Genomic DNA, 14,735 nt, shown 5'->3' on the forward strand with positions numbered 1-14,735 from the left:
GCCTACAGAAGTCATAACCAATATGCAACAATAGCGAACTGAACCTATGGATGATGCGATTAACTCTGTGGATAATATATATTCTGAGACATAGCCAGAAGGTATGCCAGAAGGTATGCTTGAGGGTGATGGGGTTGAGGTTATGATACATGATGAAATAAGAAGGCAGCAAGGCCCTTTACGGGGTACAACAGATAGATGTGATGAGATGGGTACTATTTTGACAGAAAATTTTCAATCAGATGAGGAAAAAAACGGTAATTATAATGATTGGGATAACGGAAGTGGTCATGATAATGGTGGTGATGAGGAATGTGATGATGCCGGTGATGATAATGATGAAAACAGAGGTCATAATGGGAGTGGTCATGAAGTAGGAGTTGGTCCAAGTAGATTAGCTGAGGAAAGTTTGTTTCATAACACTTCAACAATGCATGAGCAACCTATTCCTTTGAACGTAGAAGTTACAAATCCTTTTTTCGGTGGTTCAGATCCTTACAGGGATATAGAAAACGAAGGTATTACATTACATTCAGTTCCACCACGAGATGGGAGAATCAAAGTAAATGATCAGTTCACATCTAAACAGGTGTTAAAAGATACGATGTATAGGGATGCCTTAGAAAAAGGCTATCAGATCAAGGTGGCTAGTTCGAACAAAAAAAGATGAGATATCAAATGTGCACATCCTCAATGTAAATGGAAGGCAAGGGGAGTTAAATTACATAACACAGATGTTTTTGTATTACGAAAGTTAGAAACTCACACATGTCCTCGGGATGTGATAATGCCTCACCACAGGCAAGCAGGTAAACGGACACTTGGAAAAATATTGCAATCTGTGTTTACTGCTTCTAACTGAATTTATAGGCCAAAAAACATTATAACGGATGTTGCAAATAGATACAAAATAGATATCTCCTATACTCAAGCTTGGCGTGCTAAAAATTGGGCGTTGAATAAGATTAGAGGTTCTCCTGAAGAGTCGTTCAGACAATTACCTATATATTGTTACAATTTGGAACAAAAAAACCCTGGCACCATTACACACATTGACACTGATATGGATAATCGGTTTCGTTTTGTATTTATGGCCTTAGGTTGCTCAATTAGAGCATTTCGAGAATATTGTCGTCCTGTTATTTGTATTGATGGAGCTTTTTTAAAAGGACGTTATTGGGGTACACTGTTTGTTACTGTGGGTAAAGATGGAAACAACCAAATTTATCCTTTGACTTTTGGTGTGGGGGGAAAGGAAGAAACAATGACTTGGACCCCTTTTCTGAGAGCGTTACATGGGTGTATAGGTGATATTCCAGATTTGGCCATCATTTCGGATAGACATCATGCTATCATTCACTTCGTGCGAGAAGTATTTCCAAATGCACATCACGGTTGGTGTAACCATCATATAAAATGTAATATGCGAAGCAAGTATAAATAAACAAAACATATAAAGGGGTTGTTTTGGCGAGCAGCGAAAGCTTATCGAATACCAGATTTTGAGGATGCAATGCGAATGATTAATGAAGAAAATCCTTCAGCAGGTGCATATTTACAGGATATAGACTATAGACGTTGGGCCCGTGCTTATTTCCCAGGTATTCGATATAATATAATGACAACAAATATTGTTGAATCATTTAATGCCTTAGCACGGCACGCACGAAAATTACCGGTTATGATGCTACTTGAGTTTTTGCGTTCCACCATTCAGAAATGGTTTTACTCTCGGCACACTATGTCAGGTTTGTATAATTTTTTACTATTTTTGTTCATGATGTTTGAATGTACACTTATAATATATATTTTTGTAATCATGCAGAGGCTTCTACAAATAAACTCACTCCGTGGGCTAAGGAGAAAATAGCAGGTCATATCCTAAAATCAGTTAACATGGTTGTCAAACCAATAAATATGCACCGATATGAAGTCCACGGTGTGGCCAATCGATCGCTATAGTGGATCTATGTGCGCAGGAGTGTAGCTGTAAGAAATTTCAATTGTCACATATTCCGTGTACACACGTTGTAGCCGTGGCCAGGTTTCAGAATCTTTCTGATTGTTATTAATGGGTTAGTAAATATTATTCAACCGAATATTGGCAAGCAGTATATAGAGAGTGTTGAACCACTAGGAGATCCTTCTGAATGGTTACGTCCGGAGAATCTTCCCACGATCCAGCCACCTCTAATGCAGAATCGACGTTCAGGTCGACCATCGGAACAAAGAAGGAGACCATCGTAGAGGGAGGAAGTATGTCAACCTGTTTGTAGTCGGTGTCGCCAGCGTGGGCATACTAGACTTACTTGTACGAACCCTTTATAAAAGGCAAAACGAGATATCTAATTGCTTGTACGTCCAGGTATCAAATTGCTATATATTACATTTGCATTTCGGGTTTTATTTTTTTACAATAATGTTTTGTATTGTTCTATTGTAGATGTTTAAGATGTGCAATTTGAGGAGAATAGACAGTACAGTGTAAATCTCCAAATGTTTGGAACTATAGGAAATTATTTTTTTTGTTTGGAACATTCACTTTGTCCATTAAACTGTAATGTTATTTTTTGTCAGAAATTTCAATGGATGGTTTTTATTTATATATTAAACTATAATGTTCTCTCTGATTGTATTAATAGATGGTAATTTTTGTTCTATTCTCTCTGATTGTATTAATAGATTGTAATTTTTGTGACTGTGAAGTGCATTATTGCTTAAATTAAGGGATGATAAAAGAATGTTAAAAGTAATTTTGATATCATGGCTATAATGGATAAACTATATATATATAAGGTTGTTCTAAAATTAATTTAGCAAAGATAAATTATTAAAGAAGAATTGAGAAAAGAGAGAAAACAACTTGAGAGAATAATTTTATATATATGAACCGAATGAAATGAAGAGAAGAGCAGGAGAAAAATTATACTCATTATATGAAGAGAGGGGGGGTATTTATAGGAGAATTGTCGCCCCTCCAATCAGCAAAAGTGGCTTCCTTCTAAGCCAAGTTTCCAATATTATTAATGCATTCACATTACCTTAGCCAAATTTTCTTCTCATGAGCTTGTAATTCATAAATGCCTTCCCACCACTTTTTCTTAACTTAATTTGGTGGAAAGCCACTTGGCTTTGTAACAAAGGTAATATTTTTAAACAATTTTGGCAGAGTCTCCCCTATATTATTATCATTATCCAAATCTTCTTCGTCCTGTTTACATTTTATTCAAAAATGCACTTCAATATCAATCCAATCAATCCAATCAACCCAACCAAAAATCAACTTCAATATCAATCCAATCCATTCAATAAAAAATACACTTCAAAATCAATCCAATCAATCCAACCAATCCAACAAAAAATGCACTTCAATAGCAATCCAATCAATCCAACCAATCCAACCAAAAAATGCACTTCAATAGCAATCCAATCAATCCAACCAATCCAACAAAAAATGCACTTCAATAGCAATCCAATCAATCCAACCAAAAATACACTTCAATAGCAACATAACATAATAATTAAAATATATAGACTATTTACACATACAATCCAAAAAATTTATAAATATACATAACTAAAAAACAATATCAACAAGTGCATCCGTGAGCAAAAATCTTAGACGCGATCATCCTGCGCAAAGGAATAGTATCAGAGGATGTATAGTCAAATTTTCGACCAGTCGCTAAATACTCTATCATCAAAAGTGTGAATACTCCACAATCACCAGAGGCTTTGCCTTGTTGTGGAACATCAGTACATCGCATCAACGTGAATGGCTCCAAGTTAGGGTTATCACCCCTAATCTCCCAGTATCTAGTGGCATTAATGATAGCCGGAAGATGTTGATATCGTGCCATCATATTAATGAATTTATCCGTGGAAGATATGAAGCTAGTTGAAGAGTCGTGTACGGTAAAAGTCCATGCTTTGAGATCAATTTCCCCACATGCTCAATGTTGACAATCATAATTGATAGGAATGTACACCTGCAAAAGCAATAACAAAAATTTGGTAAATAACATAACATAATCTTAATTAAAATAAAATACTCTAATATATAACATTTTAAATACTTTGTCAACTTTCGCCCATGCAACGTATCTCATATCCATTTCCCCTTGTACAAGCTGTGGACTGATCCCTTCGATAGGCTCTAGTAATACTCGAGGCCATTGAAAGTTGTCAACATCAGCCACTTCTCGATCTTGTAAAATACGTGGTAACCAACCATCCCAAAACGTATCAACACATGTCCAATTAGCATTGGGCTACGAATGACGCAACATCACTAAGTAATTATCCATATGCTGAAAAAACGACAAAAACATAAATTACAATTACTTTGTTTATAGTAATGAAATCGTATAAATATAAAAATATATTGATAATTAAGCACCTCATCCGTTAACCACTTGTTTTCAATGCAAATGTGGTCCCACCAGTCAAGCTTCTTACAAGGCCCATGCAAATAAGTCAAAGTTGTATCATTATTGTCAGCATTATCATACCATTGGTCAAAATCAATATTTATTTGTTGGTTCCCCTCTCGTGGTCGGCGTGGTCTCATAGGATCAGTAAAAGGGCTGAGTAGTGCTCGTCCCTTCTTGATAATTCTTCTCCGTAATGTCTTTCGGGTATTCGACCGAGGTTGAAGTGGTGTTTCAGTTGGTATACACTCAGTGGCTATCTCACAATAATCAGGTGGACAAACATCATCATCCTGGGCTACCTCAAAAATGACCTCAGCTGACTCATCCTGTGTTATCATAAAAGATTATAATTATCATCGTTTCATTTTAAATATAAAACAAATCATTTTGGCATTTATACTAACCTCATCTCCGGTGGTGGCATAAAACATACGTTGCATATCAGAAACTTTTGTTTCAATTGATGTTTGTCGCTCTTCAAAGTGTCTAAAACGTTCTTCCACTGTTTCCATGAATCCACGTAGCATTTCCTCAATACGAACATAATCAGTAGAAGATGTGGATGCAACATGTGTAACATCAGGGGATCTTCTTGTAGTTTGTCGAGGAGACATTGATGTTCGGTGTGTGGATTGATGCTTCGACCTAGTAACTGGTGGTGAAGTCCACTCAGACCTTACTAGACTATGTACAGGTATGCTTTGACGTGTAGGGTGAGGAGATTGGATTGCATCACTAGATTGAATAGGCATACGATCATCATCAGATTCTTCTATGTACCCCATATAATCCATAACTTCTTTAAACCAATCAGATTGCTTTTCCTCAATAGATGGAATCAAGACAGGAGTGACAACATCCTAATAAATATTTTAATAAATGTATCAATTTTTTATATATAACAAATTAACTTATTTTTTAATATCAAAAATATATTAATATACCTGAGAAGTTTCAAATAGACAGTTAACAAGATCCCACCCTGGTCGCTCAAGTGTCTTCCATCTCAACATACGAGGAATTCTATCTGTAGATTTGTAAACTACGAAACCCCCCAAGTTACTGAGAGTTTCATATATCCATAGTTACATCCCGTATCAAGATCAAATTTATAAAATAAATAACTTAAGCATCAAAAGAGTAAAAATAATATAAATCATATTTAAAACGAAGGATACCTGAAATGCAACTATAAATCCCATTAATGCATAACATTGCACTGGAATATCTGGATCGTATGCCCGATGGTCATTCATAACTTCTTCATATCGTTTCTCTACTGCTCGGCTCATTGATTCTGCAGTCAACTTCCAAACCATAGTCCCCCACGGAAATCTATTGAAACTATCTCAATCATCTACTAACTGTAATATATCTTCTGATACTATTTTTCGATTATCTGCTCCTAATAATCCATAATGTATCAGATATAATACAGCCATCTTCACAGCATCTTCATCATTGTTTCCCCACACCTTAGACATGAAACTTTTACCTAGATCCCTATAAGTCACTGATTTATCACTTTGAAAGTATTTGTTTTTAAAATTCAATGAATCTGTAGTTATGTAATCAATCATATCTGATTCTTTACTAAACCTTAACCCAGTAATCATAGCAAACTCAATCGGACTAAATCTACAATCAATCCCATTTAATCGAAACCAAAACACTTCTCCCAACTTATCCTTATTCACTTGTTGAAATAATACACTATGTAATAAAGTTGAACTATATCCATGCACTTCAAGATCCAAAAAATGCCCAAAACATGTTTGTCTAAATAATATTTTCTGCTGTGAATTTAATTTTGCTCTTATATGTTGAACCGTATCCCTTTGACTTCGAATATTAATAGTAACTCTAAAATCATGTGCATTATGAAATCGTCTCTCGCCAACTTGATTATTAATCGGAAATTTCTAAAAAAAAACACGTTAAAAATGAAATGATATGAGTTTGATTCAATAAATTTTAAATTTAAACAGGTGATATCGCAGTCCAAAAGTAATGGTTGCGATTTTGCGCACGGTTGCGCTGTTTGCATTGAGCGGTTTGCGCAGTATGCGCGGTTTGCACGGTTTGCGCGTTGCCGTCGTTTACGGCTGAACTTTGCGTCGCTTTCGTCTTTCGACGGCTTCACTTCTAGCCATCTATTACCATTCCAAACACAAATATATATAATTCGGCAGATTTAGGGTTTTACTGTATAAACCCTAGCCACCATCGCAACCACCGTCGCAACCATTATAACTACCATTATATCCACCGTAAACCTCCGTAAATCGATGTACATTCTCATAATCCATTCAATTAATAACATCCCAACATTATTATCCCAATATTAAGCAATACCAACAATAAATTATTTACAACCGATCAATGAAGATTACATCAACCAAATAAATAAAATAAATACAAATTGTATCTAACCTGTGAAGCCATTGTTGATATATATTACCACTTCGACAGATTTTGACTGTTTTTACTATTTTTCCAATATTCGCTGGTGATTTTTGCTCTGTATTTTCAGATTGCTGATTTCAGCCTCCCTTTTTCCGTTTTCGGCAAAGTAACTTTCAGAATATTTCATTTTAGATTTTACTAGGGTTTTTAATGTAAGGGTAAAACAGGTAAAAAAATATTGGTTTACTTATTTTGGTAAAACGGTTGTTCACTGGCCTAAAAACGTATAAACGAAAAATTTTTTGCCTATTTTAATTAATATCCCACATTCTTGAGTGTCTTAGTTGAGATTTCCTCCTACACAGCAAATTGCATAGCTTAGAGAAGGTGCTCATCAACAAGACCGGGTCTTGAGAGGAAAGGAGTGAGGCATGGAGAGGTAAGATCTAGGGCTAGATTTAATCTAAGCTTAGCTCAAATTTAACTAGATTTGTATATAGTAAAATTCAAGTTTGAACTTGTAAAAACTAGGCTAAAACTCAATTTGAATTTAACTCAACTCATTTCAAACTCGAATTTTTAACTATTTTATTATTAAAATAACATCATTTTAATATATATTGATCAAAACAACATCGTTTTGTATCAAAATTTTTAATTGACAAATTTGATGAGTAATTCGATCTCGAATTCAAACGAATTTGATTCTAATCCAACTCTAGTAAGAACATAAATCAGCTGAGGACAATGAAATCCGAGTAACAAAACCGACCTGATCAGCTTGAATTACAAGATATATATATATATATATATATATATATATATATATATATATATATATATATATATATATATATATATATATATATATATATACACAATAAATAATACAAAGACATCCTGACCCAGAAAAGGAAATACATCTCTCTCTTCTGCCCTTCAAACTGACCATAACAAAAAATCTACCCCAAGTTAAACAATCCTAACATAAAATTATGTAGTACATGCACTAAATATGAAATCAAAGTTTAAGAAAAGGAAAACCGAAAACTAGGTTCACCACTCTAAAATAAGTTAATCCACCATTTCCACAGAAAATGAGACAATGAAGAAGACAGTCACCTACATAAGAATGTCCTTACAAGAATCCTTAATCCCTGTAGTATTCAGAAATCTTACCACTGTTATTGTGAGTTCTCTCTTATAGACTGTAACTGGGAGAAGGAGATTCGGATTATAGAGCCACCAAGTGAGCTAGCATGTTTGCACACGAGGGCTTCGGTGGCCTGCTCCTCAGTTTCAAACATGACAAGGGCCTGCTTCTTCCCGTTCATCTCAAAGAGCTTGGTATTCAAAATGGTGCCATGTTCCTCTAGGTGGCTCAGAATCTCCTCTTCAGTGACATCCTGTGGTAGAGTGGAAAGGTGGATCATCTTGGTCGGCGAGCAACAATAACGGTAGTTCTTTGCAGCATTACGGTTAAAGCGATTGAGATTCGAGTTTATATACTCATGTGTGTCAGCACCTTGTGTTATAATTGGATGCTTAGAGAAGTTGACTTCCAATCGTTTTCCAAACAGTATGGCTCCCTGTATCATATTAAAATAGTTCACATATGGTGAAAAGGCAAAGCTTAGCAAGAGCAATACAGAATCAATGTTTCAAAAAAAAAAAAATGACTCACTTAAGAAATAAAAGATCTACAAGCATCAGCTTTCTTAAAAAATTCAGCAAGTTAGAGAAGCTCTTAAACTTAATATCCAATAGTGTGTAAGTGCTGTTGGGTGGTAGAGAAACACCAACCTTCTCATCTGAATAACCAAGTCCATACCATCGCAATATCTTGAGACATGGCTTGATTTGGGACAATGCCCAAGTTTTCCCACCCAACACATCCTCCTCATAGCCCAAGATTACCTCTTAATCATCTAATGTGGGACTTCTACGACTTTACAAACACCACCCCTGAACAAGACCTTCAATGTAATGATGAAACTGAATTTCTAGTCAAGATCATTTACTCCACCACAATGAGATATTTCCGAAACTTGGGTTTCTTAAGGCCGATAACTCTACAACTAATAAACAAATCTTTTTGAGTTGAATATCCATGTCTCCTACATATGTTTTATAACATCAGTTGACATGAACAAACGAACCAGCCATCAGATTTTTCAGAGGCAAACAGCTGATATAAATAGAATGTACTCTGTTTTGGACAATATTATTTCCGTCTTTTTTATTTTCATTATTATATAAATAGGCTGAAAAGGGTCCTGCTTGTCCATTTTCAACCCAAAGTCCCACATGCTGAGCAAGCAAACTATATTTCCTTGTTGAATATATAACTAAGACAAGGCACAAAGGTTCATTTATAAGGCAGCAGATTGAAGGATCAAGTGGCCGCAACATTGAAAAGTCAACCACAGCAAAAGAAGAAAGGATTTTAAAGCCTAGATAGCTCATTTAAATACGAACCATGACTTTTAATCCAACAGCCCCTATTGTAAGTTAAACCACAGCCAAATAGTTAATAATATTATTTTACACATATGTCGTAATCCCAGTTATTGTTAACAGTTGTAATAACAGCAAATAAAAACTTCATATGTGACCATATTTTGGCCTGAAAAAACTACCCAAATTCTCGATTCTACCACTTGGTTCCCGGCTGTTTTTTTTTTTTTTTTTTGTTTCTGATGAAAAACTTCAGTCATCAAAGAAACATAATCAAAAAGACATTGCATGAACAAACCTTCAGAAAGTGAACTGCCAACTCAGCCTGGAAGCCATCACCCATCTGAACAAGTGCATGATCTGGTTTATTATGGAGAAGTTTAATTCTCATGATGTTTCCATAGAGAGAGAACAGGTTGAAAAGCTTATCCTCATCTATCCTCTGAAATGCAGAATAATATTCAAGATCAACTCATAGGAATGTTAAAACTTCATAATTCTGAGGAAAAGATTTAAAAAAAAAAGAATAAGATCAACAACAACTTACATCAGAATTTAGGTTGGACACCAAGATTGTACACCTCTCATTTGTCCCAGTTATTCCAGGAGGTAAACCTCCCCCAAAGGCAGCTGCAATTGCAGCCGCATTGGCCATCTATGTTTCAGGAAAAGAATAGTAAAATCATTCATGGCTGGGCAATCTAAATAAACATAAATTAACACAATAGCTTTTCAAGATAACTACAATACACACATATGACAGTCCAGTGCAATTGAAGAACAGGAAATGTCATCTTGATGAGAACCAACCCATCAGTAACATCCCATACCATGAAGATTCAAATAATATCAACACTAAACAAAAAAGAACATTTAATCATGTCTATACAATAATACCATGCCCATGACCAACTCTTCAGTTAAAGAAATTAAATTCACGATGTTGCAATGAGGAAATATGGAAAAAAAAAAGGGCATCCACAGCCCTCCATCAGTTTCACAAGTTAGGCCCCGGTTAAATTTTTTTCAAAACCATTAATAAACTGACACTCATTTCTATTTCAGATTCCAACGCACACACTGAAGGATTTAAAAGCTGGAAATTCAAGAAAAATGCTAAAAATGGCAGTAATTTTAACACAGTTAAAAATAATCATATTAAAATGGGAAAAAAAGAGCTAGAAGCACGGTCAGGCCCATAGATATCCAAGACATTCGCACAGAGTACGTATAGATGCTAATATCCATTAGCCCAGAAAGAGATGCCTCATATAGTACTTATCCCATGAACTTAGTAGTACCAACCTGTGGAAATGGAACTGGAAAACAGAAAAACCAAAATATCATTCAGCTAATAAATAAAAAATGCATACAATCAGTAAGCAAAAAGTACACTTTCAATATGCAACCACAAAACTAGGCAACTGCCCCGGCTCCAGGGGCATACATACCTCCTGAATCGTACCCAGACTGTTACACCAAAAACAGATACCAAGTTAGCATAAAAAGGTAAACAATAGCAACCAAAACAATAGCATAAAAAGCTTAAGTACAGAAAAATAACAAGAGATCAAGAGATATACTTGTGAAGATCTGCCTTTCTGTTCTGAAGGAAGATTTGGATTTGTAAAGTCCCTAATCAACAGGAAAAAAACATATAATACTCAGAGAACTAAAAGATTCAAACAGACAGAAAGAGAATACATTAAGAACCAAAAAGTAATATCCAACCTTGACCGATCATTATTGTAGTTCACTTGTAACTCATCAAGGCTGTATCACAAAAAGGAAATAGCAAATAAATCACAAATGTTTGAAAAAAAAAAAAAAGAACATGAAAAAGGCATATATGCAGATAGTTATGCTAATCACAGATGAAGACAATGACATAATCACAGTAAAATTCCACAATGTTATAAACCTACTTTGAGAACTGAATGTCTAGCTGACAGCAACCATCATAAATATTGCGACCCTATTGAGAAGCCAAATGTTAACTCTTTTCAGAAAGGAAGCCATCAAAGAGCCCATAAACAAACTTGTAGTTCAGAGTAACTTAAGATTTAAGAGACACAGTAGCACCTGAAGAGAAGTTCTAGCTAAAACAGCACTTTGGTGTAACTGATACTGGATTAGAGCTTGAAAACCTACAGGTTCGAAAAAAGGATTTAAAAAACAAACAAAAAATGTCAAAACACTAGAAACAAGGCTCTTTCTTAGTTACACGACATAAGAAGTATCCACAAAAGCACTCCAACTATAATAAAAAATAATAGATTTCACAAATTCAAAGCTATTGTTAGAATACTGATCATCAAAACAATTAAAAAGAAAATTTAATCATTGAGCTAATGCTCATGAGTTGAAGTGTGATCTAACTTCTGAAAATATACACAGAGAAAAAGAAAACTTGAAGAAGCTGACCAGCTGACTTTTGGAATGTTACGATCTTCTCCACAAATCCATGGGGAGAAAAAACTTGGTGCAGCACTTCCACAGTAATAGGATAAAGCATGTGATGAATTGTAACTAAGAGAATTCGGTTTGGCTATGCATCCAGAGTGTGGCCGACAGCAAACCAGCAAAAAGACAGAAGAGAGAGAAGAGAATAAATACAGAAATACAGAAAGAGAGAAGGGAATATACAGAAAAGTAGAAGAAACAATCATCAACAATGCAACATGCAGATAATGCATAAAACAAACAAATATGAAATTATGACAAGAGGAAATTAATGGTGAAAGAGCAATAATGTCTATAAAATATTGCACTTCTAGTTTGCCCACTGGAATAAAAACACCTCTATGGTTTAACCATATGCAATGCATCAAACTCTGCATTAGAAAATATAGGAATGCTTTCTTTCTTCTTCTTTTTTTTTTTACGAAGTTTCATATTCCTTATTAACAAATGCAAAAAGCATAAAGTATAAAAGAGACCAATTTTCAAGTTCTCAATTCTGATGAGCAAACGATCTTTAAGATAAATCTCTTGTTTGTCAAATGAAGCAAATTGTTCACCAACACAACATTGGCTCTCTGACATAACAATAAAAAGGGTGGACCAATATTGCTTTACAGCATGTGGTAATACATAGGAACAGTTTTCTCTGTGGCATGGGTTATAAATGAATACAGCTCCTCCGTATCTATAAATTGAAGTAATATTTTTATGACGATTTAATACCGGTCACCGGCAAAAGAAGCAATATAGGTATTTTTCTATGGATTGCCATGACTTGTCCCCTCTAGGCCTAACACTAACTAACTCGCAAACCAAAATATTGAACCTATATTATGGCCATCAATATGCACAATTATCTGGTTACTGTCTATAGTATTAACAAATTTAACATTCCATTTAATAAACTAATTTAGATTAGTTCCTACTCCATTTTATGTCAACATCTAAGCTGATATCAACAATGGAATGATTACAATTAAATTGAAATTTTATTTAGATCAGAAAAATTGACTGAAGACATGATAGGAACATCAACTTTATTTCACTATGACCATAAATGACAAAATGATCATTGTCACAAAAAGAAGACACCAATAGTTCCAATCAAGCTCTTTTTTCCTTTTCCCTAGTGCAGAACTATAAAATGTAATTTGATTTCACATATGAGACTCAGGCACCAACCTCATCCCCTCGTCCTTGAGTATTTTGATCCACCGTCGTTAACTCCTGATGTGACGAGAACTGAATATAAACATTCCTTCCCCTGGGATGACACATCTCTAACTTTAAGCATAGAGAGATAAATATTGTATTTTTAGAGCTCAAAACATCCAATTAATATTTACAAACACAAACGTAATATTCTCAAGTATGGAAAACAAAATATTTACAATCTTTTGTACCTTATGGATGGTTGGACATTTATGTAGTACTGTAGAGCAGCCATGGCTGAAGGAACATCTTGCATTTGGAGGAGAGCCTGACTCAAAGCAAACAAAATATTAAAATCACATCTGAAGGTTTGGCTGACTGCAGTCAGTAAGCAGCTGCCTTGACCATACGTGCAAGAGATAACAAACCTGATTCTTTGCACGAAGCATCACAAGCTTGGTTATGACTCCAAACGGCTGGAATAGCTGAAGTAAATCATTCTGATAAAACCAAAGAAAGTCTATTACATGATCCATAAGGAAAGAAGAACAAGATGCAACCAAAGAAAAAATTTGACTCATCCCAAGTTCAATCACTCTTCTTAAAAATGAGAAATTTGATTACAAAATAGCATTGCTCTTCCCATTAAAACTAAGTACACTACGCAAACTAAGTTAAAGAAGAGAAATTTGAGAAAGAACATACTTCAGAAATCTCATGGCCCACATTGCGAACGTGAATAACTTTTGAAGGTTCAGCCATTGGATTTGGATATGTAAATCACCCTGTAAGAAGCCCAACCACAGTAAACATTTCAGCTTCTAACGTAGCATTGCTTTCCAACATTTAGCCATCAAATTTAGAAATTACCAACACGCATTAAACATCGATTTAACAAGCTAAACTTTAACAAACATACATTAAAAAAATAAAGCTTTTCACTCAAACAAGTTCCACTAAACGAACAGTCTCCATCCTCCCGCAACCTATCACTGAATTCACATAACTCCAATCACATCAATCATCATTAATCATCAAAACGACGTCGTCTAACACATTACGAGTCACTAGAAGTTTAGAACACGTAGACAGATTTAGGTAAATGAACGCCGTAATACTTCGAATCTAAATAATACAATAACAAGTGAACAAAACGTCGTCGTAGCATCGTTCTGACTTCTGTTATTCTCTTTAAACAAACAGAGAAAAATCGCGAAATCGAAGAGAGAGAAAGAGGATAAAAAGAACTTGCCCGAGAAAAAGAGACAGAGAAAGGCAGAGAGAGAGAGAGAGAGAGAGAGAGAGCGACAGAGACTCAGCAGTTAAAGTGTCGATCGATTGCTTCGCAATTACGCTGTTTTGAGTGACTTGTGATGTGTCGAGAAGAAGAGAGCCTGAAATAGAAGGAATAGGAGCAGTAACTGCGGTGCCCTATCTGTTTCTCGCCCTAAAAGCACCGACTTTTTTACGAGTACGTTATCTGGCGGGGTCCATCTAGGCGGACCATTTTATCAACTTTTTTGTTTTGTGTGTGTGTGTGTCACTACGTTACTGGCACCTTACCGATGTGTATGTTAAATGTGAGGACTCATGCCGTTCAATTTTTGCGGTTGTTTTTTCAAAGGCTTTAAATAATCTGGTACCGGCGCTGTAAGGGAGCCTTTCCCTCTGTGATTCAAATTTTTGGTGTAAACATATAGCAGATTGGCACTCTGTGATCTAATTAAAAATCGATTATACACGTAAACGTCATATAAAATAAAAATATATAAATTTTAATATATTTCAAAAGTTAAATGATTATTTCTTGCTTAAGTTTCAACT

General features: G+C 35.0%; 1 protein-coding gene across 1 annotated transcript; it reads right to left on the reverse strand.

Moving 5' to 3' along the window:
* Positions 1-7,802: 7,802 nt before the first annotated feature.
* On the reverse strand, positions 7,803-14,363 carry LOC123203128 (polypyrimidine tract-binding protein homolog 3-like). The gene is made up of 16 exons (XM_044619317.1): positions 14,164-14,363; positions 13,831-13,903; positions 13,617-13,696; positions 13,340-13,411; positions 13,163-13,239; positions 12,942-13,023; positions 11,721-11,844; positions 11,379-11,443; positions 11,222-11,271; positions 11,028-11,069; positions 10,880-10,931; positions 10,748-10,766; positions 10,602-10,615; positions 9,844-9,951; positions 9,595-9,738; positions 7,803-8,428 (listed from the first exon to the last, which is right to left on the reverse strand). Exons 3-16 carry the CDS (start codon positions 13,671-13,673, stop codon positions 8,024-8,026), a joined length of 1,311 nt encoding a protein of 436 aa, XP_044475252.1. The 5' UTR covers positions 13,674-13,696; positions 13,831-13,903; positions 14,164-14,363; the 3' UTR covers positions 7,803-8,023.
* Between the last annotated feature and the right edge of the window lie 372 nt (positions 14,364-14,735).

This window comes from Mangifera indica, chromosome 19 (genome assembly GCF_011075055.1).
Source record: "Mangifera indica cultivar Alphonso chromosome 19, CATAS_Mindica_2.1, whole genome shotgun sequence".
Classification (NCBI taxonomy): Eukaryota; Viridiplantae; Streptophyta; class Magnoliopsida; order Sapindales; family Anacardiaceae; genus Mangifera; species Mangifera indica.

Coding starts and splice junctions, on each gene's coding strand:
- LOC123203128 (XM_044619317.1), bottom strand. CDS start 13,673: ATGGCTGAACCTTCAAAAGTTATTCACGTTCGCAATGTGGGCCATGAG. Junction 11,070..11,221: donor CTAGACATTCAGTTCTCAAA/GTAGGTTTATAA, acceptor TTTGTGATACAG/CCTTGATGAGTTACAAGTGA. Junction 8,429..9,594: donor TGGCAGTTCACTTTCTGAAG/GTTTGTTCATGC, acceptor AATATGATACAG/GGAGCCATACTGTTTGGAAA.